The sequence below is a fragment of the Leptodactylus fuscus genome, chromosome 1 (genome assembly GCF_031893055.1).
Source record: "Leptodactylus fuscus isolate aLepFus1 chromosome 1, aLepFus1.hap2, whole genome shotgun sequence".
Lineage (NCBI taxonomy): Eukaryota > Metazoa > Chordata > Amphibia > Anura > Leptodactylidae > Leptodactylus > Leptodactylus fuscus.
In genome coordinates this window covers 86,581,118-86,606,846 of record NC_134265.1, presented here as the reverse complement: position 1 = coordinate 86,606,846, position 25,729 = coordinate 86,581,118, and the positions used below count along the sequence as shown (strand labels likewise).

Here is a 25,729-nt window from a genome sequence, read left to right as displayed (position 1 = left end):
ATCAATAAAGGTGTTACTTTTAATCACTTGAGTGTTGAAGACATTGTGAGCGCCATCGGGGGTCTTTTTTTCTTGGGCTCCAATCCATTGGATCCCAGTGTACTTCCAGTTCAGAGCTCAGTGGCAGTTCCTTGTGAAGTATGCCATCTTTTCACCTTGCTTCTTTTAATATGAGACAGCATGTGCATGTTTCTATTGTGACCCTCAAATATAGGGCTGGACTATCTAATTTGTGACGATAAATGCGGTTGATAAGAATATACAAAGATGGTGACTAATTTTAGTTGACTTGGAGCACAGAAAAAATTGTTGCTATCTATCATTTAGCCTTTAAGATTAAATCACCGAAGAACTTGAAAGAAAGTTGTGTTGTACAACAGTATGTGCCTAAGCAAAAAGTGCAATCTGCAACTAATACATTTCAAGACTGGAACATGTTCAGAAAACAGATTCTTTAATTAAGATTGCTCAGTCATTCCAGACATCCATCAATATAATTATCTTCAGTTCTGAGTGATCAAAATTACTCAACATATCTGAATACTCTTATGTGTCATATATCATTTCTATCAGTGATCATCATGAATTTTCCAATCCTAATCATAGTCTCTTTACGGATTAGATTTTTATTATTTTAAGTATGACTGTTTCCTGCAAGTTCCTATAATTTGCATTCTGCACATATAGGGAATAGGTACCAGACACAGTACAATATTTGCAGTATCGCATTGAGATGTTTAGAGGTTTTAGAGCTTATAGATACTATAAATCAATGTTGTCTGGGCTAGAGATGAGTGAATTAACCAAAATTTGTATTTTGTCCGATAAGAACTGGTTGTGCCCCAATGTCTCTGAAAATTTGTATATGGTGCTCTAAGGTCTTCTAGTACAGCACTCAAGCTTTACAACACTAAAACAGCATTATTTATAGTGGCGATGACTTATCCACTAAGTTGTGGTTCACACCAATAGCGCTTCATTATTGACTGTACTAGAGGGAGGGCTGCCTGCAAGGCATTATGGGGAATCCGGCAGGGCCAGTGCATGATGTCATGTGATTCTTCTACTGATATTCACTCAGAGGTGAACTGCCAAAATCTGGCACAATCAGGGAAAACTAACACCACCGATTTCTCAAAAATGGTGGGGTTACATAATTAGTGGATCAACACCTATTCTATTATGCAAAGATCTAGACTTGCTGGAGGTGGTGAAAGGTCCTCTTTAACCACTTCCGGACAGCCCATAGACTATATACGTCCGGAGGAAAAACTATATTATAAAGTTTTTCAGTGACACTTTGTGTTATTAAATTTAAAAAAAATAATAAATTGAAAACCAGACACAATTTCCCTCCTATTTTGTTTATATTTTCCTGGATATAAAAAAAATTAAAACACATTCGAAAATAAAGATAACATAAAAATAAAGCCCTATGTGTCCCCGAAAAAAGACGCAAAAATTAGTTGACTGAGACATACGAGAAAAATGTTACAGACCTCAAAACCGCACACACAAAATAAACCTAAAATGTGTCTGGTCCTGGACCACAAATTGGCCCAGTACTGAAGTGGTTAAGGATAGTAGATGATATTTTGGACCATTTAAGACCATTCTCAAGATGTGAATCAGCCAGATGTGTAAGCACCCATACACTTTTGAAGTTGACTGAAGTCCCACCAGATATGACTGGGACAGACTATAATGTCTAATTATTAACAATCTTTAATTATGTACCTTGACATGTCTATCTAACATTACCAAGAGTTCTATTGGCCATTACTAATGACAGTAGTGCATAAATATGATCTGAACAAATATTACATTTCTAACCTATCTATGGGTGGACTTAATATCTTTCTATGCTTATAGATGCTGCAGAGTAAAACGTGAGTTATGTACAAAAGAATATCTGATCGTATTGTAAAATAATGACAAGATAAATGACATAGCAATATTGTGCGTTATTACTCGCTATTACATAAATTACATGCATATAAAAATGGTGCATGTTCTCATACCTGTTCTGTAGATTTCATTTCGGCTCAAGGCTAAATAATGTATAAAATGTGCTGAATTATGATAAATATTCATCAGCGTGGCAAAAAAAGGATCATGCAAACAAGACTACTTATAGATACCCCACTATTGTAGCTGTCATTCAGCAACATGTCCCTGTCAAACAGCTCCTACATAAAATGCAGAATAGAAACTTCAGCAGCACATATGCTATGTTATATTAGGATTATCTATAGCTTTGTGTTATGTCAGAACATTCATTGCCTGTCATAGCTTATATAAAAATGCCTGATATCTAAGATACCCTATCCTGCGTTCTGGATTGCTAGAGATCCTGTTGTGGCGCACTCCAACCAGGTCTGATCAGGGCTGGATTAAAGATGGTAGAAGCCCCTGGTCGAAAATTCTGGTGGGAACCTTCATAATTGAATCCTTTTATAAGAAACAATAGCTTCTATGTTTAGTTCCCGGTCCAGGGGTCCATTCACATGGAAGAAAATGGTGAAGAATTTGGTGTGGAATTTCAGCGCTGAAATTCAGTGCTAGCAGAAAAAGGAACCCATTGAAGTCAATGGGAGGCTTTTTTTTCAGCGCTAAAATTCCACATCAAATTACTCTCCATTTTCCTCCGTGTGAATGGACCCTTAAGGGTGCGTTCACACGATGTAACGTGGAGCGTGATCTGGCACGTATACACGTGCCGGCAGATGACGCACTCAAAATGCTCCCATTCATTTCAATGGGAGATAGGAGCGTATATGCCGCGTTATTTTACGCCCGTGATTTTTCGGCCGCAAAATCAAGGGTGCAAAATAACGCGGCGTATACGCTCCTAACTCCCATTGAAATGAATTAGATATTTTTGAGTGCACAATCTGCTGACACGTGTATGCGTTTAATCGTGTGAACACCCTAAGGGTGCATGCACACTACGTAACGCCGGGCGTGTATGAGAGCCGTACACGCCGGCATTACGGCAGACTGCCGAACACTTCCCATTCACTTCAATGGGAGCGCTCGTAACAGCGGCGTTTACGAGCGCTCCCATTGAAGTGAATGGGAAGTGTTCGGCAGTCTGCCGTAATGCCGGCGTGTACGGCTCTCATACACGCCCGGCGTTACGTAGTGTGCATGCACCCTAAAGGTGTTATCTGATGAGAGAAAAAAGGTCCCTGGTAGCAGGAACTGATGTCCGATAACAAATGGAACAAAAAGTTACAGTGGGAAGACTCTGCCAAGAAGAGGTGTTTGTCATGTTACAAAGGTTACTGCTACCAAGGATTATTTTTTCCTCTCCATGAGTAATCCCTTTAATTTTAAAAGACCAAGTCGGGGCATGCAGCTTCGCATAGCTGTCACATAGATGTAAAAATGTTCATACTCTTAAACACTTATTCACGTGTCTGCATTTCACGTACATATGGCATCTGAATTTGTCTACTGTGTGCAGACTTTCTGTAAAAAATGCTGTGGTAAAAACCTGCCATGATATTTCACACAGTGCTTTATTGCTGCAGGACACTACATGGCACCTTAACCTATGGCTAAGGCCCCATATTGTGGAAATTCAGTGTTAGAGTTTTTCTTGCTGTGGAAACACAAGAAACACAACAGCTAATCCCATCCAGAAATTGCAGAATAAAAAACTAGTCGGAAAAGCTACATTTTTGAAAACGCATTATGTCAATTTTACTTGTGGAAATTTTACCTTGTGTTTTCCCCATAGATTAAATAAGGTAAGAAAAACACAGAAAAAAAACATAATGAAAAACACATTTTTTTTCACAGTGTTTTTAGCTGCGTTATGCGACATGGGGCCTTAGCCTAAGGCTGAGGTCCTCATTGCAGAAAGGCAGCTTTTTTTTTTTTATTTTGCTGTGGGGTTTTTTGAGCCCAAGCCAGAAGTGGATTGAGCATTAACAGCATTAATTTCAATGTCAGTGAATGGGGACTATTTAGCTATTTATATGTCATGTACCCAGGAGAGGCAGGACCAATATTTTGACAGTCCAAGACATTTTTCACCTTGATTGTGTGAATTTAGCCTTAGTCTTTCCTTTCATGCTTTAAGATACTACGTATTTGCTGTTATTAATACACAGTCCAGTCATATTAATGTGACCACCGCCTACTTTTGACGTCAACGTTAAATAACCAGTCGCAGAAGGCACGTGTCATCAGCCATCTGGGTGCACTCATTATTGTGGAAGGCACGATGGATCATCACAACTATACATCTATCCTTGCGGACCATGTTCATCCCTACATGCGAATTGTTTTTCTCAGGATGATGGCATCTATCAGCAGGACAATGCGACGTGTCATAAAGCTCATAGTGTACGTGCGTGGTTCGAGGAGCACCAGGATGAGTTTACCGTACTCCCTTGGTCAGCAAATTCCCCAGACTTGAACCTGATCGAGAATCTGTGGGACCACCTCGATCGGGTTGTTCATGCCATGGATGCTCAATCACGTAACCTAGCGCAGCTGGCCGCGGCATTGGCGTCGGCAAGGCTCAACATCCCAGTGATCATCATCACAACATCCCCTCTCTTCCTGCACGTCTCTCAGCGGTCCGCTCTGCGAAAGGTGGTTATTCTGGATTTTGACAGGTGGTCACAGTAATGTGACTGGACTGTGTATAATCTAGGACATTACCAGTAAACTACTGTTAGAAATGAATCCTATTATAACAAGCTGCACAAAGACAAGCTTTTCTGTAAAGATCTTGCTAGAAAAAAAGGAATATTGCAGATTAGATTAGAACTGGCTAAAAGTCATGACATGTACAGCCATTAAAGGATAACATAAAGACCAATTACCATAGAGATATCTAACATAGCTTAGAATTACGCTCCATGCATTACAACGCTAAAATAATAATAATAATAATAATAATAATAATTATTATTATTATTATTATCATAATTGCTAAACCTCCTGGTGCTGGAGGTGAATTGGCATTGTAGCTCCCACTTTCTGGGAAACGGCCGAGGAAGACAATTGACTAAATTTCGGTACTATTTTGGGTTACAAAATCATTCACAGATGGCACAGCATTTTTTAATAAGATATTATGAAGCGTGTAGTAAACTGAGCAAAATGTTCCCCAGATGATATCCAAGAGTTGCTGGCCTCCAGTCTTAACCAAACGCTGTCGAATGGCACTGGATTTCAAGCCACAGTCTCGGCTCTGAGTATTTCCTCTTTCTCTTTGGTCATTTTTTTTTATTCTTATAATACAGATACAAAGTGTGGCCTACTCAGCAATATACAATAGAGATAAATCAAAGTGAATCTCCCTGTAATTGCATACAAAGAGACTCCAATGATATCTTATGGTCTCAACTGTCAAACCTTTTTCTATAATCACAAGATTGATAGAAACTTTTTTGGTATTTCAATTCATTTTTACTGTGATTTACCACTTTTTGATGTTAACAGGTCAAAGTTTCATGCACCTCTATCTCTATGGTTGCTCATAACTAGAGATGAGCGAACAGTAAAATGTTCGAGATTCGACATTCGTTTCGAGTATCCCCTCAATATTCGACTACTCGAATCGAATATCGAACCCTATTATAGTCTATGGGGGGGAAAATGTTCGTCTCAGGGGTAGGCAACATTCGATCAAATTATACTTACTAAGTCCACGAGTGAGGGTCGGGCTGGATCCTCCGAGAAGTCTTCTCCGTGCAGCGTCCCTTTGGCATCTTCCGGCTCTGAATTCACTCTGCCAGGCATCGGGCCTGGGCAGAGCCGACTGCGCATGCCCGCACTACAAGCGGACATATGCAGTCAGCTCTGCCCAGGCCCGATGCCTGGCAGAGTGAATGAAGAGCCGGAAGACGCCGCAGGGAAGCTGCACGGAGAAGACTTCTAAAGGTAGGAGAAGAACCAGCATTGATTGGCCGACTGTATAGCATTCGGCCAATCAATGCTGGTTCTGCCTCAAACTTTTACATTCGAATAGCGAGTGGTACTCGATCGAGTACGAGTATTTTGAATACCGCGCTGGTTTTGGAAATCTCAGGGTGTCCGTTGCTGCGGTTTTTACCGCAATATGGGCATGGGATTCTGATGATTCCCCTCCACTTTGCAAGTACTGTAAAATGCCGCGATTTTTCCCTCGGCATTTCCTCAATGGGCAAATTTCAGAATTTCCGGCCAGTGTTGCCCCGGCCTTAAGTAATTTTTCATGTTTTATTTTTACTACAGCATATTCTGTCACTTTAAAGTTTTGCAACAAATCATAGTTGAATCAATTGAAAGACAAATTTTATTTTATTTTATTTATTTTTTTTCAATTTATGATCAGTTTATTGGATATTTATTTTTCTCAATATATTATATTATGTTATTATGTTGTCATTATTCTCAATTATTTGCTCACTGGAATGCAGAACTAGAATATGACAGATGGACTTTGCTTTGTAGCTGGTAATAAAAAACAAAAACAAAAACATTAAAGACTGGTAGTATAGAAATATGATGTATAAAACAGGCATAAACTAAATACATGTCTACAGTATATTTATACAGAAGGCACATATGCAGTTACTTATTGCACTGTTTAGCCATTCCATTATTTCCTTACCAATTATTCAATACATATTTTATTTAGTAATTCAGTGAGTGATATATAGAGATGATAAATTCCAGTATTAAAAATGACTTCACTTAGATTTGGATCATGCCCAACGTCTCCTGCAGCACATGGTTGGTTGCTGTCGAAGACCACATAAATTTATTACATCCATCAAGCTCTTCCAGAATAAAGCAAACTGTTTTTGTGTTCTTTTGTCGTCACATAAGGTTTTGTCATCACATAACATTTTTATTTTTCGGTCAATGTAATTGTATGAGGCCTTGTTTTAGTATGGGTGAAGTTGTAGTATTCAATGGCACTATTTTGGTGTAGATTTATCTTATTAAGTAATTTTTGTTAACTCTTTATGGGAAGGAAAAGAAAATTGTGTAATTTCCTTTTTAAGCTAGAAATTTTGCACCATTCACAAAGTGGTTTAAGTAAGCTTGGGGGGATGCCAGTGCCTAGAGAAGAGTCCCCTTTCCGTCCAAAACTATTCAAATGCCTTGGTTGCTATTGACCATAGCAGCTAAAGTATTAAACACCCAGGATTGCAAGTACACATCAAGCACCCACTTCACACAGAGCAGGAGAACCCGCACTATTTCGATGTAGAAAATCAGTTGCCTCAGAATAACCCCTCGTTCACATCTGCGTTGGTATTGCATCCAGGGGAGTCCACATGGGGACCCCCCCGAACAGAATACCAAACACAATTGCAAGCGCTGTGCTGTAAAAGCACAAGGATCCCCATAGACTATAATGGGTCCGTGTACTTTCCACCAGATCTCCCCATTATAGTCTATGGGATCCGTGTGCTTTTACAGCACAGCGCTTGCAATTGCGTTTGGTATTCTGTTCGGGGGCGTCCCCATGAAGACTCCCCTGGACGGAATACCAATGCAGATGTGAACAAGGGGTAATGCCTATTAATGACCTATGTAGAAAGTCTATGCATCAGTCAGTAACAGGTTAAAAGATAACTCCTGAGTTTTACTATGCTTTATATAATTTTTCTTCCCTATATTATTCAGAGATCATTCTCACTCCTGCTTAAAGCCTTGCTTCTGGCTTGTAAAGTGTAAGACTGGCTGCTAACTTTGTTACTTCTCCTTGCATCATTACTGTCATCCTGTAATTCATGTCAGCCATCCCATCATTTTTTTCTCATTGAGAGATCTGTCATTTCATTTAGCTCTAGAGCTTTTACTTTCTTGAAATCCTTCTCTCTTAATTCCCCGGTGTTCTGCGAAGCTTCATTCCACAACTCTCAGAAAGCTGATATAATTACTTTTTTCTCTTGTACCCACTGGACATTATCCTCTTGTGAATTTATTATCTTCTGTCTAGGCCTAGTACATGTATCAGTAAGAAGGTACATCATACTTTTTATCTTCACGGTAGATTGTTCTCTACATCGAATGGCCACTTTATTAGACACACTTGCCCTTTCACCGTTGGAGCTTTCCAGTATGGTAATTGGACATGTGACCACTGTGCAGCATAAAATAAAGTGAGACAGTTTTACTTTGACTATTTCACCATGAATCAACATGAGAATGGAAAAGAATATGACTGACTTTGAACAATGCATGGTTATGGGTGCGAGAGTAACTAGGGCCAGTATTTCAAAAACTGCCGACCTTGTGAAATTTTCATGGGCAATGATGTTGAAAGTATACAGAGAATGTGGCCAAGCATTATTCTGACAGTCAAGCTAACCAGCAGGATACAACACAGGGGTTGTAAAGCATAACTAAACTTTCAGACATTTTCCATGGAATTAATGGTGCTATATAAATAAACAATAAAATAATAACAATAATAATAATAATAATTTTCCAGCAGTATTTGTGTAATTAAAGAAGACCTTTCACGTCCTTGAGCACATTGGGTGTAATACACCGCTAGAAAACTGACAGTGCATTCGGCGTACTATCAGCATTCTTGTTCTGTGTGCCCAGTGACGTGCTATTGGTGCTGTTACCATAGCTCTTCAGTGTCAGAAGGGCATTTCTGACAGTCTGTCTGGAACACCCTTCTTCACAGTAGCGTCTATTGCGCTGTACTTTGAGAGGGGGCGTTCCTTACCTCCCAGAGATAACGCTGAGCAGTGAGGAACACCCCTTTCAGTCCTCATCTATGGACCAGTACTATCAGGAGTAGGGGAGGCATTCCTCACCACTTAGCATCATCGCTGGGCAGTAAGGAACACCTCCTCTCACAGTACAGTGCAATAGACAATTCTGTGAGGAGGGGCGTTCATGACAGACTATCAGAAATGCCCTTCTTCTGAGACTGAAGAGCTATCGTACCGGCACAAATTGCTCACAGGTCCGTGGTTATAGCAACACAGTGTAAACAAAGGGAGGAATAAGTTCACATAGCAGGTAAACAAAGCAGCATTTCTAAAGCAATATATTTAGGAAAAGTCGTCAATAAGCCACCAGTCTAGATAGGATCCTTGAGATGGGACAACCCCTTTAAGAGTTGTTATTGTCTTTTACTGAATGTTACTGTTTATAGTGTATGGGACTAGGTGGGCTGTGTAAGATGTAGAGAAAATGAGGATAGGGGAGGGTCACTTCAGTTATATCTCTGACAGTAGAAAATGTACAACCTTGCTTTTGGTGTCATATGAAAGAGGACATTCTCTTCTTTAAAGAGGACCTTTCACCATATCCGGGCACAGGCAGTGTTATATACTGCCAGAAAGCTGAATTCAGCGCACTGTCGGCTTTCCCGATCCGTGCCCGGTGTAAAGCGCTATCGGTCCCGGTACCGTAGCGCTTTACAGTCAGAAGGGCGTTTCTGACCATTAGCCAGAGACGTCCTTCTACCTCGCGGCGCCAATCGCGCTGTGCTGTGGAGCCGGGAGGAACGCCCCCTCCCGCTCCTGATAATGCTCGTCTATGGACGAGCTGTGTGAGCAGAGGGAGGGGGCGTTCCTCCCCGCTCCACAGCACAGCGCGATTGGCGCCGCGCGGCAGAAGGACGTCTCTGGCTAATGGTCAGAAACGCCCTTCTGACCATAGAAGAGCTACGGTACCGGGCCATAAGCTCTTCACACCGGGCACAGATCGGGAAAGCCGACAGTGTGCTGAATTCAGCGCACTGTCAGCTTTCTGGCAGTATATAACACTGCCTGTGCCCGGATATGGTGAAAGGTCCTCTTTAATAGATTGCAGTGCTAGCTAAATTATTTCCAGAAATATCACTGCTTCAAAATATAGTCAGGATTCAGAATTTCATATATATGATACAGCTACAAATAAATATCCTAATTGTGATCCTGAAGATTGAAGGATGACCAACATAATTCTACATAGGCGTTTCTAAAAAGTAATGCAAATAGATGCAAACTAATCTTTGAGGTTGCTAATAGCAACTTTTTAGCCTCTAGCTGTCTCTTTGCCAGTATACAATGCAGATTCTGCAGACTTGGTGGGATCACAGTGTCCTGTGTAGATATTATACAGTGTTATATAGCCATTACTAAAGAATGACCTATTTAAAGTAAAATTCTTATTTACCATAAGTGAAAATACAAAGGCAGCCCACATAAGACCATGAAATTAAATTGCAGAATCCAAGTTTTCCTTGAGAAGACTGGTGTAAATTAAAGTGGAATGTGAGTCTTTTTATTCCTTAGGCTTCATTATTTTAGCATAAACACATCTGGTTATTTTATCAAAGCCAATAAAGGCATGCAGCCCATCGGAAGACAAAATCTACAAAATGCTAACCTTCTGGTAGAGTAAAACTAGAAATCTGTTCTCCTCATAGTACGGTATTGTTTCTCATAGCTAGAATATAACATGAAAGGATGCATAGAGAAACATTTATTAAAACCCAACTGGTGTCCAAAAATAAGCAATACTGCCGCAATTAAATTTTGGTCTAAAAATAGCGCCTTTTTATTATTTTTTCCTTTGCTCATGACATATTGTAAATAAGTGGGTGGGGTGTGGGAGGAGCCAAAAAATGATGACCGTATCTGACACACTTAACATTGCTTATACCAAAAAACTGGTGCATGTAACACATGAAATCTACTGCAACTCCCACCTAGAGGAGATTTCAATTCATTGCACACAGATTTTGTGGGATACATTAGAATTGTTAGGAGACCTGGACTATATCAGATGTCGGTGGACCACATGTATATAAAACTGAATGCCCTCTAAACCGTCTTTCTTTACTGTATACATACCAATACATTAGTAAAATATATCCATATATAATAACTTAATAAGTCACCAGCTAAAATTAAGGAAAATCGTGTCACCATGTAGACCACGTATACAGATTATGCAAAGATGGTGTATAAACCATTTAGATTCAGGATGGATTTCTAAAGATGTTCACTGTCTTACCATCATTTATATATTTATTTTGGTTGATATGCAAATGCTGTACTAGAGCGGTGTGTGTGTGGTGAACTACGTGTACATTATATTTGTGTAGTGTCTTATTTCATATATTTGCAGCTTATCACAATAATATATGCACTGACAGATGAAAGCTGTATGTTCTTCATGTACTTCCATGAAATAGTCAAGGGTGTATGGCACAAACACCAATCACCTATGTCTGAGAGATCCTTGACATCTATTGTTAATCAAAACGTATCAAAAATGAGCATTTCAATACGGTTTCTACCCAAATACTTATGCAATGTGTCATGAAGCAAAATTGTAAGGCTTCACGGACTCTGGACCTATTAGCACTGGTAGGGGGCACTGGGTGCTGTATCTCCCTATATTATAAAAATGAATTTCTGTCTGTCTGTCTGTCTGTCTGTCTGTCTGTGCTCTAATGCGAACCAAACGACTGGACCAATCTTCACCAAATTTGGTACAGAGACACTTCAGGTATCCGGGAAGGTTTAAGACGAGACTCCAACTCGCTCGGACGCACCGTTGCTGAGATACAGCATTCCAAACACAGTGCCCCCCCCCCCCTTAGCCAATACAAACCTGCAAGACTTTCACTCATATTCCAACTGCAATACACACGGTCACTCCACATGCACAATACAACACTGATATCCAAACTGAGATACACGCATCAGAGGATTAGATACACAGATCAGCACACAGTATCACACGCCAGAGGATTAGATACACACGTCTGCACACAGTCCCACAAACCAGAGGATTAAATACGCACTTCTGCACACAGTTCCACACACTGAAGGATTTGATACATGCATCTGCACACAGTTCCACATGCCGAAGGATTAGATACAGGCATCTACATACAGTCCCACACTCCAGAGGATTAGATACGCGCATCTGCACACAGTTGTACACACCATAGGATTAGATACACGCGTCTGCACACAGTACCACATGCAGTAGGATTAGATACGCGCGTCTACACATAGTTTCACACGCCGAAGGATTAGATACACGTCTCTTCACACAATACCACACAAGGGAGGATTAGATACGTGTGTGTGCACACAGTACCACACTTTGGAGGATTAGATACATGCCTCTGCACACAGTACCACAAGCCAGAGAATTAGATACGCGTCTCCGCACACAGTATCACACGGGGGAGGATTAGATACGCGCGTCTGCACACAGTACCACACGGGGGAGGATTAGATACGCGCGTCTACACACAGTACCACATGCCATAGGATTAGATACACGCGTCTGCACACAGTACCACATGCCGGGGGATTGGATACGCGCGTCTACACACAGTTCCACATGCCATAGGATTAGATACGCGCCTCTTCACACAATACCACACAGGGGAGGATTAGATACACGTGTCTTCACACAGTTGTACACGCCATAGGATTAGATACACGCGTCTGCACACAGTAACACATGCCGTAGGATTAGATACGCGCGTCTACACACAGTACCACATGTCGTAGCATTAGATACGCGTGTCTGCACACAGTACCACTTGCCGTAGGATTAGATACGCGCATCTACACACAGTTCCACACTCCAGAGGATTAGACACGCGCATCTGCACACATTTGTACACACCATAGGATTAGATACACACGTCTGCACAGAGTACCACATGCCGTAGGATTAGATACACGCGTCTACATACAGTTCCACACTCCAGAGGATTAGATACACGCGTCTGCACACAGTTATACACGCCATAGGATTAGATACACGCGTCTGCACACAGTACCACATGCAGTAGGATTAGATACGCGCGTCTACACATAGTTCCACAAGCGGAAGGATTAGATACGCGCCTCTTCACACAATACCACACAAGGAAGGATTAGATACGTGTATCTGCACACAGTACCACACTTTGGAGGATTAGATACATGCCTCTGGACACAGTACCACAAGCCAGAGAATTAGATACGCATTTCCGCACACAGTATCACACGGGGGAGGATTAGATACGTGCGTCTACACACAGTACCACATGCCGGGGGATTGGATACGCACGTCTACACACAGTACCACATGCCATAGGATTAGATACGCACCTCTTCACACAATACCACACAGGGGAGGATTAGATACACGTGTCTTCACACAGTTGTACACACCATAGGATTAGATACACATGTCTGCACAGAATACCACATGCTGTAGGATTAGATACACGCATCTACATACAGTTCCACACTCCAGAGGATTAGATACACACGTCTGCACACAGTTATACACACCATAAGATTAGATACACACATCTGCACACAGTACCACATGCTGTAGGATTAGATACGCGCGTCTACACACAGTTCCACACGCCAAAGGATTAGATACGCGCCTCTTCACACAATACCACACAGGGGAGGATTAGATACATGCATCTGAATACAGTACCACACTTTGGAGGATTAGATACATGCATCTGCACACAGTACCACATGCCAGATAATTAGATACGCATCTCAGCACACAGTACCACACGGGGAGGATTAGATACGCGCATCTGCACACAGTACCTCACGCCAGGGATTAGATACACGCGTCTGCACATAGTACCACATGCTGTAAGATTAGATATGCACGTCTGCACACAGTTTCATTTACCGGAGGATTAGATACACACATCTGTACACAGTACCACACCAACAAGGATTAGATACTTGCGTCTAAACACAGTACTGCATGGGGAAGGATTAGATACAGCTTTACTCCAGGTATCCATAACAACTGATCACAGGTTTTTCACTGATATCCAAAATGAGATACACATAATCACATGATGCTTATGGACATACACAGAAACAATATACAAAATACACCAGTGCAAAACTGGACAATTCTTATGAGGTCACTACACAAACATAACATGTAATATACCCGTGCGAAGCCGGGTCCTCCCTCTAGTAACGTATAAATAATGGACATGGACAGCCCATGGTTGGTCCCAGTGATTTAAGATCATGTTTTGTCTTTGAAAAAGGCAACCATTTTTTAACAATTTATAGATTTTTCAATGTATTGGATCCAGGAAAAATTAGACCGTGCATGGGTCATATCTCGGTTTATACCCTTGGATTTGAATCTTTGTTTTCTCCAGAAAATGGACCAAAATAATGTTTGTCTTCATTTTTTTTTTTCAAAAAAAGGAAAAACGTATATCTACACATGTCAATTAATGTCAATGGGACCATGCCGTCTCAATGGAGAACAAAGATTGCACATGGCATGAGTGAATAAGACTTAATCCTCTTAGGGAGCATTCACACAGAGTAAAGTGGCGCTGATCCTGCCATGATAACTCGCGGCAGAATCAGTGCTGATAAGCCTCCCATTCATTTCAATGTGTTCCGTGCGGAAAACGGAACCCATTGAAGTCAATGGGAGCCTTTTTATCAGCGCTGATTCTGCCGCGAGTTATCATGGCAGGATCAGCGCCACTTTACTCCATGTGAATGCCCCCTTACAGGAGTATGGGCATATACTGTTTTTGTTTTTTTTTTTCTTAGGCAATATGAGCGTGTAAGATTATTTTAATCTTGTAATATAAATTATCTTGAGCAAATGGCTCATCGATAATTGATTTTAGTGAGTGGAAGTAAAATTCAACCTCAATTTCTTTTTCTTGTATTTTTATTTATAATATCCATATTTATAAGAGAAAAACAAATAATACAGAATTTAATTTATAAAGCAGAAGTCCCTGTAATATCAGACATGTGATTCTCTAATTTGTCATTAGATTAGCTGAGCATAGAACAGAGGTTTAGAAATCCAGAAGAATTGGCATAGAAAAGAGAAAACGTCCTTTGATTCATTGGTAGTACGGTCCCACGTTCTCTCGCTCTTACTGTAACTTGATGTCACACCGCTCCACATGACACAAAGGCCTGATTCTATTCCAAGAGAAGCGCATTTCAAGCCTTTATCTCAAAGTTTCAGTATAAAGCGAACTGTGAACCAATAAAAGCCAGCCAATAGCACCATCTTGACATGAAGTGATCAGGCTTTGAATAACATTTTATTCTCCAGTGATTTTTATTGCATTGACAACAAAGACTGAAAAGAAGAACATCAGTGCAAATTGGAGCTTACACGGAGCCATATGGCTTTTATAAAAATAACAGGATGAAAATGACTCAGAAATATTTTTACCTCTCAGGCTGGGTGTCCCAGGGACAGCAGTGACGCAGTTATCGAGGTGGAAAATTGTCTTTCTCAGTTTGTAATCACAGATTATGTACGGTGCCCTATTGAAACTGTCCCACAAAAGAAAATATTTGCAGATGAAAATTCAGCCGGAAGCGTCCTCTCCACAGATTACGGGTTCAGACTGCAGCCCCCTGTAATTAAATGTTTTACCTCATCCTGTGGCTGAGTGTAGGGACCTTTCTAAAAATGGGGTATTTTGCTTTCAAGACAGTTGGCCTTGTCTCAAAACCACCTTAAATATCTACTGTTTTATAGGGTATGACGCATTGTTTCCAGCTGCTAACTGTTCTAGCTATCTTTCATTATGGCCGCACAGTTTCGTAGTTAACCCTTTTACAGCGAATTGTGGGTTCCGACTCCCTACTAACAGAGGCTTTCCAGCACCGACCAGATCAATGTTTCTCATATTACTTTCTCTAAAGTGTTGTCTTATTTCTTTTTTGACACCGAGGTTGACCTTAGGAGATATTTAGTCCATAAGATTGATATGTGTGAGTACATGCTTAAAATTTTTGTCTTGGTTACAAAAAGGAAAAAATTTGCTATTGAAGAACTTGATGCACAAGAACGAGCACAAAACTTAATGCTGACAGATGCCATGAAAAGGACATCCATTATACATAGACTTCAGTGTTTACAAAAAGTATATATCGCTGTCCATTTGTTTTCAGGACAAGAATGAGTCTATTAAGGAGCCATTGTACAGTGAGGCCATATTAATGGGGTATTATACTGTAGGGGCCACAATTAGGGGACATCGTGCTGTGGGAGCCACATTAAGGGGAACATTTTACAGAAAGGGATACTATTTACTGAGGGGGCACAAAGGGACACGGATGGGAATGGGCTGAGGCAAAGTGGTTAGGAATCAGATCTAACAATACCTATGCACACTGCAGATTGTTTCCCTTTCATCCCTTTGTAAGGTATGGTATTTTACAATGGCCTATAGAATTGAAGTTATTGTCATCCGTAACATGGCAGAATTTGTAAAGGAATTTGAGTTGGTCTGCACATCAGATTCATTGCCATATTCCATCCCTGTGTAATCCACGACAGACGTGAGCCTTGCACCAACAGTGCTATAAGATCAAGCAAGAAGCGTCTATATTTCTATATGAAAAAATAAGTGTCTGCCACTACCTCCTCATTAATATAAGGTGAGGTCGACTCTGGACAGAATTTAGAGATGATTTTGAAACAGGATTCACTTCAAAATTAACTCCTAATTCCACTATGAGAACTTAGTCTTAGGCTCTTTAAGACTACATTTGTATTCTCATTTTATATGCACTGGGTGAGCTCTTGACAATAAAGACAGCCATAGCCACTTGGCTAGTATACCCAAAAGAGCACAGGAGACTGGTTGGCTTTTCTTGACAGCTAAACTTGCAATAGTGATATGCTGGAAAACAATATTGATCCCTCTAGATCTAGTCAAACATATACTACAGAGGATATTTATCAACAATTAGTTGACTAGTATCATAATGGACTCTCAAAAGAAATTCAAGCCAGTCTGGTCCCCTTGAACTCATGAGGAGCATTCCAGGCAGGAGATTCATCAGCTCACAGTTGCATTTTTGGTAAAGGCATCATGCTGTGTGCCCTGAATAAACAAAAGCCCCAAAATATTCAGGATGACAGATGATGTTTTGGGTAGAGATGAGCGAACAGTAAAATGTTCGAGGTTCGATATTCGTTTCGAGTAGCCCCTCACTATTGGACTACTCGAATTGAATATTGAACCCTATTATAGTCTGTGGGGGGGAAATGCTCGTTTCAGGGGTAGGCAACATTCGATCAAATTATACTTACCAAGTCCACGAGTGAGGGTCGGGCTGGATCCTCCGAGAAGTCTTCTCCGTGCAGCTTCCCCGCGGCGTCTTCCTGCTCTGAATTCACTTGCCAGGCATCAGGCCTGGGCAGAGCCGACTGCGCATGCCCGCACTACAAGCGGACATGCACAGTCGACTCTGCCCAGGCCCGATGCCTGGCAGAGTGAATGAAGAGCTGGAAGACGCCGCGGGGAAGCTGCACGGAGAAAATTTCTAAAGGTAGGAGAAGAACCAGCGTTGATTGGCCGACTGTATAGCATTCGGCCAATCAATGCTGGTTCTGCATCAAACTTTTACATTCGAACAGCTAGTAGTATTCGATCGAGTATGAGTATTTCGAATACCGTAGTATTCGATCGAATACCTACTCGATCAAGTACTACTCGCTCATCTCTAGTATTGGGCTTTTCAGACCAGGAAATGGGTCTTTTTTTTAACTATTTGATGTCTATGTGCCACCTCATAATAGTTCTGTATACTGTAAATAACCTACAGCTGAATTAGAGCAGACTTCCCACAACTCCATAAAATGAGTATGTCCAGAGACAGATAAAAGTTGTTAGCAAATATGTTCTGCATCTCTGAAAACATGTGGTTTCCGAGAAGCCTTATAGCTTTGAGTTAGTTTGACAATCATGTCAAGGCATTCCCAAGGATGGGAAGGAAAATACAATAGAAAAAAGGGAACATAGATGATAACCGGTGGAGTATAAATTGATAAATGTTAGCAACTGACATGTATTTCCATGAAGTATAGTGTGCCTTTTGACCACATCCTATATGTGATATGCAGCATGCTGGATATTTGAGAAGTTGTATACACAGTTGTGACTGTGGTATAGTCTACCTGTATAGTGGCAAAATATTTTACTCCTGAGAAGGGATTTCCATGGATGTCTTGAAGCTTCAGATAGACGTAATATTGTTTGCACATCTAATGTCTAGATGTCTAATGTCTGTAGCTTTAGTGAAGGGTCCACATTAGCAAAGAGTGACAATAATGGGGGCAGAAGATTTATATATTTTCTGTTTTTTGAGCCAAAGCTAGAAGTGAATCCAAGAGGACGGAGTACAGTAATATAAGTACTTACAGTAGATAGGCGTTTTGGCACAAAATAAAAATGTATCAAAATTGGAAATTTAATTGCTGCTTATGTCACTTTATTTTGACTTTCCTATTTATTTGTGAGTTCATTTCTAGTTGATGTGAAGTATCACAACTCACTGGATCAACAAAACTAGAATATTCCCTTGAATCTCCTAAAACCACAGCACTTGCTCGCTTTTATCCCCTGCCCAGTGGCAGTAGTCTTCTTCTCAGCAGCAATTTTCAGTTCCCAAAAATGCCGCAAACGAGCTGTTAATGACTTCCGGAGTGAATCTCTCTTGGGCCAGCGCTCAGTGTACTGCTCATCCATTGTAGGAATAAGAGGGCTCGAACCCCTCCCATAGAAACATTCACACATGGAATAGGTTGTTAGAAAAACTAGAAGTCTGGACCTCACAGGTAAAAGTCACACAACCTGCTGAATAGATGGAGTACAGATGTGTGAGAAGAGGACATGGAATCCATTATCCTAAGACTCTCTGGGCGGGAGAACAAGAGATCAGAAGGAAAACATTAAAAAGAAATTTAATTACAGGATCAGGTTTAGCTCGGACAGATTCATTTAGTCATGAGCACTGAATGTATGTTTTTTACAAGCCGGGCTCTTTTTCTCTTTTAAAGGAGAACACCTTGTTCTAATTTATGTCCGGTTAGTATGCCAGACAGAAGTGACAACATGACACTAAGGTAGAGAACTGAAAATTAGTTTTCTACAGCTCCAAAGTGAGCAGTCCGCAGATCTTACCATTACAAAATGTTCTTTTGCCTTTCATGTTATTGTACTTCAGTGAAACAAGAACATCTAACATGCACAGAAATAACAGAAAACACAGAGTCAATTAGGATCACAAACAGAAAACTCCAAATAGAGGCTTAGGGGACAAAGGGTTAAATATTGCATTTGCAATGTACTTACCTTATTGAGTATGGGCCTTTCTGTGTTCCTTCTGGTTCACCAGAGTCAGATGCAATGTTCCTGCTTACATCACTTCATTGCCAAGAGTGTAAAACTGTGGCCAGAACAACCCCGATTTATATTTGGGCTAAAGACTAAGTTCACACATCACAGTATTTCCTATGGTAAAATCCAATATTTATTTACAATGCCATGGATGTGTAATGGATGTCTTCGTAGATCTGTAGCAGGAGAAGTCTTATTTAGTGGACTAATGTTCAAGTGTCTTTTCCATGATGACTATTAGGCAAAGGCCCCACGGGTCAACCCACAGCAAAAAAGCACTGCAGGAGAAAACACGGTTGAAACGCATCACAGTTCTTCCTGCAGCGCTTTAGACAGAAAGTTCGCTGAGTTTTCCTCCCTGGACTTTGTTACAATTATATCTATGGGGAAACCCCTCGCGTTTATTGACATGCCGCGATTTACAAAACTGCACTTGCTTTTACTGCAAAGTGGGCATGTGTTTCCGCTGCGAGTAAATCGCGGCATTTCCGTCACATGAAGCCCTGGCCTAAATTTTTTTTTTTTTTTTTTGTTATATGGCCCCATACCGGCTCTTAATGTATTCAATACCAGGGGATTCAAATGAAGTTATTAATGACTTGGTATCATATGGCAGGATTACTACGGATATTCAATTCACCTACCTATATTTGCTTTGCATCTTGTGGTTCTCTATATATTTTTGGACATGCCCTCTCATCATTTTATTTTGAGGAGGGGTCAAACAGGTGCTGCAGGAGCTATTTCACATTAATTTGGCCATAAACCAGGTACAGTATCTCCTGAATATTCCCCCATACAGATGCTAAATATCTTTATAGCCTGGTTTTTGGTAAAACCAATCCCCATCTACCTGAGAGGACCTACGCTAGGATTAAGGACTTATGATTCATGGAAAACTTAATGGCTCTGCTCCACAACACTACTGATAAATTCTGGGACACATGTGCCATATGTGACATCTGTACAACTCCATTGTTTAGCTCCCTAGACCACTGAGGGCAATCTTTCTATCTAGATCAATTTTATTAGGATATCTCTAAGCAGGGAACAAAAATGTAAAAATGAATGAACATTCATCTTACATCTTGTAACTGTGAGGAAATCTGTCAGTTTTTCTTTCCGGTAACAGAGCTTGGCACTACCTAGCAAGTACACGACTTCACAGATTATTTGTGTTCACATGGTAGCATCTTACACATGTTATATTTGCAGCCATCATAGATATGGACATGAATTATTTTTCTGCAATTTGGAGAACTATACACTATAGTAATAAGGCTTTATATACACAGAAAAGTTGTGTACAAAGAGCTTGTATGGTTGCATATTTTGTGTGTGCTGCTGTATGATGCGTATATGTGCTACGACATCATATTCCCACCTAAAAGCAGTAGTATACCACACATTAAACCATACCACAGTGTATTTTTTCCAAGCTTCTGTGTGCACCTTACTGTGCCTCCGTTTGTAAACTAGAGGGCGAGGAGGCAGACCAAAGACTCGGAATGTTCTGATTAGTTGTAGACATGTCTGAGTAAACTTTTATGCCGTAAACATTAGGAAACTCTGAAGTCTAAATGCTGGGCTGTCATCACTGACATTTCAGATTCTTCAGTTCCCATTGTATATTTAAGAACACTAATGGATGTAAATTCCAAGGCATCTGACATCAGCTTTATGGGGCTTGATTGCGATGTAATACGGTCTTGCCTGGAATCAGTTGATTACACATACACCATCATTGCTGCCTCAGTGTTTGGGAGGATGTTTCTGTAGAAATAGAATTACATGGAACAATTTAAAGATGTCTCACAAGTAAATAATGTCTTGTATACTGCAGGTTTTACAGCTTTGGTTTGCTCAAGTTTAAAAATAAATACAGTATTTATACATCTACACATATATGGTGTGTGTGCATGTGTATATATAATATATATGTCACAATAGAAAAGTAGAATTACTTGTGGCCATTGTAATGAATAGCCATCCATCTAATTAGTACAATAATACTGCTTAGTAGCTGCTCTCAGACAGAGGGGTCACAAGCAGGGGCTTCCCTTCTATTATGTCCATCAAACAGATACAGTCCTATGAAAAAGTTTGGGCACCCCTATTAATCTTAATCATTTTTAGTTCTAAATATTTTGGTATTTGCAACAGCCATTTCAGTTTGATATATCTAATAACTGATGGACACAGTAATATTTCAGGATTGAAATGAGGTTTATTGTACTGACAGAAAATGCGCAATATGCATTAAACCAAAATTTGACCGGTGCAAAAGTATGGGCACCTCAACAGAAAAGTGACATTAATATTTAGTACATCCTCCTTTTGCAAAGATAACAGCCTCTAGTCGCTTCTTGTAGCTTTTAATCAGTTCCTGGATCCTGGATAAAGGTATTTTGGACAAACAATTCAAGTTCAGTTAAGTTAGATGGTCGCCGAGCATGGACAGCCCGCTTCAAATCATCCCACAGATGTTCAATGATATTCAGGTCTGGGGACTGGGATGGCCATTCCAGAACATTGTAATTGTTCCTCTGCATGAATGCCTGAGGATTTGGAGCGGTGTTTTGGATCATTGTCTTGCTGAAATATCCATCCCCGGCGTAACTTCAACTTCGTCACTGATTCTTGAACATTATTCTCAAGAATCTGCTGATACTGAGTGGAATCCATGCGACCCTCAACTTTAACAAGATTCCCGGTGCCGGCATTGGCCACACAGCCCCAAAGCATGATGGAACCTCCACCAAATTTTACAGTGGGTAGCATGTGTTTTTCTTGGAATGCTGTTTCTTTTTGGACGCCATGCATAACGCCTTTTTTTATAACCAAACAACTCAATTTTTGTTTCCAAAATGAAGCTGCCTTGTCCAAATGTGCTTTTTCATACCTCAGGCAACTCTATTTGTGGCGTACGTGCAGAAACGGCTTCTTTCTCATCACTCTCCCATACAGCTTCTATTTGTGCAAAGTGCGCTGTATAGTTGACTGATGCACAGTGACACCATCTGCAGCAAGATGATGCTGCAGCTCTTTGGAGGTGGTCTGTGGATTGTCCTTGACTGTTCTCACCATTCTTCTTCTCTGCCTTTCTGATATTTTTCTTGGCCTGCCACTTCTGGGCTTAACAAGAACTGTCCCTGTGGTCTTCCATTTCCTTACTATGTTCCTCACAGTGGAAACTGACAGGTTAAATCTCTGAGACAACGTTTTGTATCCTTCCCCTGAACAACTATGTTGAACAATCTTTGTTTTCAGATCATTTGAGAGCGGGCTGTCCATGTTCGGCGACCATCAAACTTAACTGAACTTGAATTGTTTTGTAGAAAGAAATGGTCCAAAATACCTTCATCCAGGATCCAGGAACTGATTAAAAGCTACAGGAAGCGACTAGAGGCTGTTATCTTTGCAAAAGGAGGATGTACTAAATATTAATGTCACTTTTCTGTTGAGGTGCCCATATTTTTGCACCGGTCAAATTTTGGTTTAATGCATATTGCGCATTTTCTGTTAGTACAATAAACCTCATTTCAATCCTGAAATATTACTGTGTCCATCAGTTATTAGATATATCAAACTGAAATGGCTGTTGCAAACACCAAAATATTTAGAACTAAAAATGATTAAGATTAATAGGGGTGCCCAAACTTTTTCATAGGACTGTATATAGACTTGGGTTGTAGGAATAACCTCTTTAGCCAAAGCCAGGAGTGGATTAAACAGAAGGTAGTTCCTATTTAGTTCACATTCCTTTTGTAGCTATTCTTGGCTTTGACTCAAAAAATGCAAAAACAAACAAATGAAAACCTGCAACAAACAAACAAACAAAATCTGCAACAAAGTAAGCTGCTTTTCCTCTACGTGGCGCCTTTGCATAATGAGATTGTTCAGAATTTTGTAAATACAGGAATTATGGTAAAACATGTTTTAAAAGTTATACTCACCTGGTAAAACCTGTGTTGTTCCACTACCACCGCTCCTGTGGTTCCCACTGGTCTTTCCATTGTCTTGCAGAGTAGACATGACATAATAGGGCATTTGGCCACTATGTGATGCAATCATTGTACAGCATGAGACTGCTGAAGCTAGTCATTGGCTTCATCAGTGACATGGGCATGTATTGCACACCATCACTACAGGGAAAGTAAAAAAAAAAAAAAAACCTGGACAGCAGGGGAATTAACATATGAGTATTAGTTATTTATTTTTCCACATTCCCTGCTTTCAATCCTGGACATACCTTCTTTTCTAGAAGTATATATTTGATTTTTCAGTCCTACTGTTTAATATTTTTACTGTCATGGATGCAGTAGTACAGAGTAATGGTATGGAGCAGTGTAGGTAAAGGAATAATGGCTCTGCGATTATTGATTTCATTTTTATTACATGAAGTTATACCTGAGAAAATTATTATGTAACAAATATTACTGAAAGGGAATTATCTTTCATAATGGTTTTCAATTATTTTTTAGAATGCTACACTGTCAACGGGGCTGACTACAGAGGGAACCAAAACCAGACCTCTTTGGATTGTGGGAAGCCTTGCCTCTTCTGGAACGAGACCTTTCAGCATCCATACAATACTTTGAAATACCCCAATGGTGAGGGAGGCTTGGGAGATCACAACTACTGCAGGTATGTATGTATTATAGTAAAGCAGTGACTAGCGTTATGATTTACATATTGTGTCATAAACATATTTAAACTATAAATATGCCCCAACCAAAGTTCAGTAGGTCTGTCTTGTTCCTCTACTGGAAGAAGTCCCAACATATCTGATTTCCATGAACCAAATTATAGGCACCTGCAAATGAAGCAGCAATGGACTCTATGGAAGCACCATTGCTCAAACTTCTTCTGCTAGTCAAATGCATCAAAGAAGACTAAAGCTGCGACTGTTTTATTACTGGGGCTAGTTCTTTTCCTAGACATTGACAGAACTATTCGCTGTAATCGTTGTGTATGTGCCCTAAAGTACTGGCATCTGTGATGGGCAAACAGAGAGTTGCCAACTGTGCAGAAGGAAAGAGTGATATTTTTAGACCATGCCTTGGCATCGAACACTGACTACAGCAGTGCACGCCAGCGTGAAGTTGTGTAGACAAAGAAATAAAGTTATTTCAATAGCATGTTCTACTCCAGTGTTTGGCTAGCTGTCTGTCTGCTGCTTGGTATGTGGCCCAGACTATCTGTCTAAACACTACAACCTGCAACCTTGTAATCTGGCTATTATAGTCATCACTCAATATAATGGGATATCTAAAAGGTTTTTTCACTTTTGTTACTGAACTCAGGTTATTGATGTGGTTTGACCTGCTCTCCTTTTTTATTTAAGTATTCGTGGGTAAAATATAGTTTTATATGACAGTCTGGTGTAGGAAGTCATGTACCATGAATGTATTTAAAACCGTTTTAGGATATAATTTGAACAGCTAAGAATACAGTATGTGCTGCAGCGTCTGAGAATCATATTGAAGGATGGAAAACTTTGTTACCTTACTTTCTTCTAAATTCAATGAAAGATTCATTTGAAGTCAATGTATAATAAATAATAACAATTTATTGTACAAGTTAATTACGAATTATGGATAGCAGAGATCATTATTAATAATAATTCAAATCTTATAAATCTCCTTCATGAGTAGAATAGATTGGTTAATATTCTAAATTGTCTAATAAGGAAAAGAAATTGAATAAATGTTTTGCATTAATTTAACCACTTTGATTGTTTTTGTGGTTACCCTGGATTTGCTGCCCATCTCTTTAAGGGCCGTTTTATAACCTATCCTCAGCCAGTCCCCTGTGTTATTGGATTATATGGGGCACCTCCTGACCTCTGTTTGTTAACCAGATTGACCCTGTGACAGCTGCCCAACCTTCCACCTCAATACCATGCTTGTCTTGACCTTGACTTATCTACTGACCGTGTTTCAGCCCCAACTCCTAGACTTGTTACTGGCACCATGTTCGGAGTAGGATCATAACTGGATCCTGATTTCTGTCCAATTTGACTCCCTATATTATGAATTGAAGCTATTATTTATGCAGGGCAAAAATTCAGTTTCTTGTCTTAGCCCTATAAATAACCCATTGAAAGCAGAGTGTCTTCTTAAGTACCTCTGTGGCTCTTGGCACACACCTTTGCCTCAATAACATCCCAGCCCAAATCTGTGATCTATTTTAATAGCTATCTCTGTATTAATTTTATTGATAAAAAGCAATACTCAAAATTCAGTAAGTAAATAAGTAATTTACAAGTAGAAGGTTGTGTAGGTTGTTTTATGAATACATTATTATTTATCATTGATCCCAATGGAAAATGTATAGACTGCATCTGAAATAATTTGTTGTGTAAAGTATAACATTTAATAATTCTGATGACTTCTTTTTACGTTACTATAATAACAAATTCATTTGGTGCCCAATTTTAGGTCCCTATTGTACCAACAGATGAGAGTACATGTTTACTAGCGCCAAAGTGTGTCCTAATTCTAAAATATTTAGCTGGAATGGATAATATAAAAAGGTGGAACCCAGTAAAGCACAGGAGCCCTGAGTCAC

General features: G+C 40.1%; 1 protein-coding gene across 1 annotated transcript in view; it reads left to right on the top strand.

Annotated features, from left to right (window-relative positions):
- KREMEN1 (kringle containing transmembrane protein 1) overlaps window positions 1-25,729 on the top strand; it is a 149,672-nt gene that overhangs the window by 46,883 nt on the left and 77,060 nt on the right. The window contains exon 2 of the mRNA XM_075273674.1: window positions 23,641-23,803. Within this exon, the coding sequence (XP_075129775.1) occupies window positions 23,641-23,803 (163 nt within the window). The remainder of the gene's footprint in view (window positions 1-23,640; window positions 23,804-25,729) is intronic.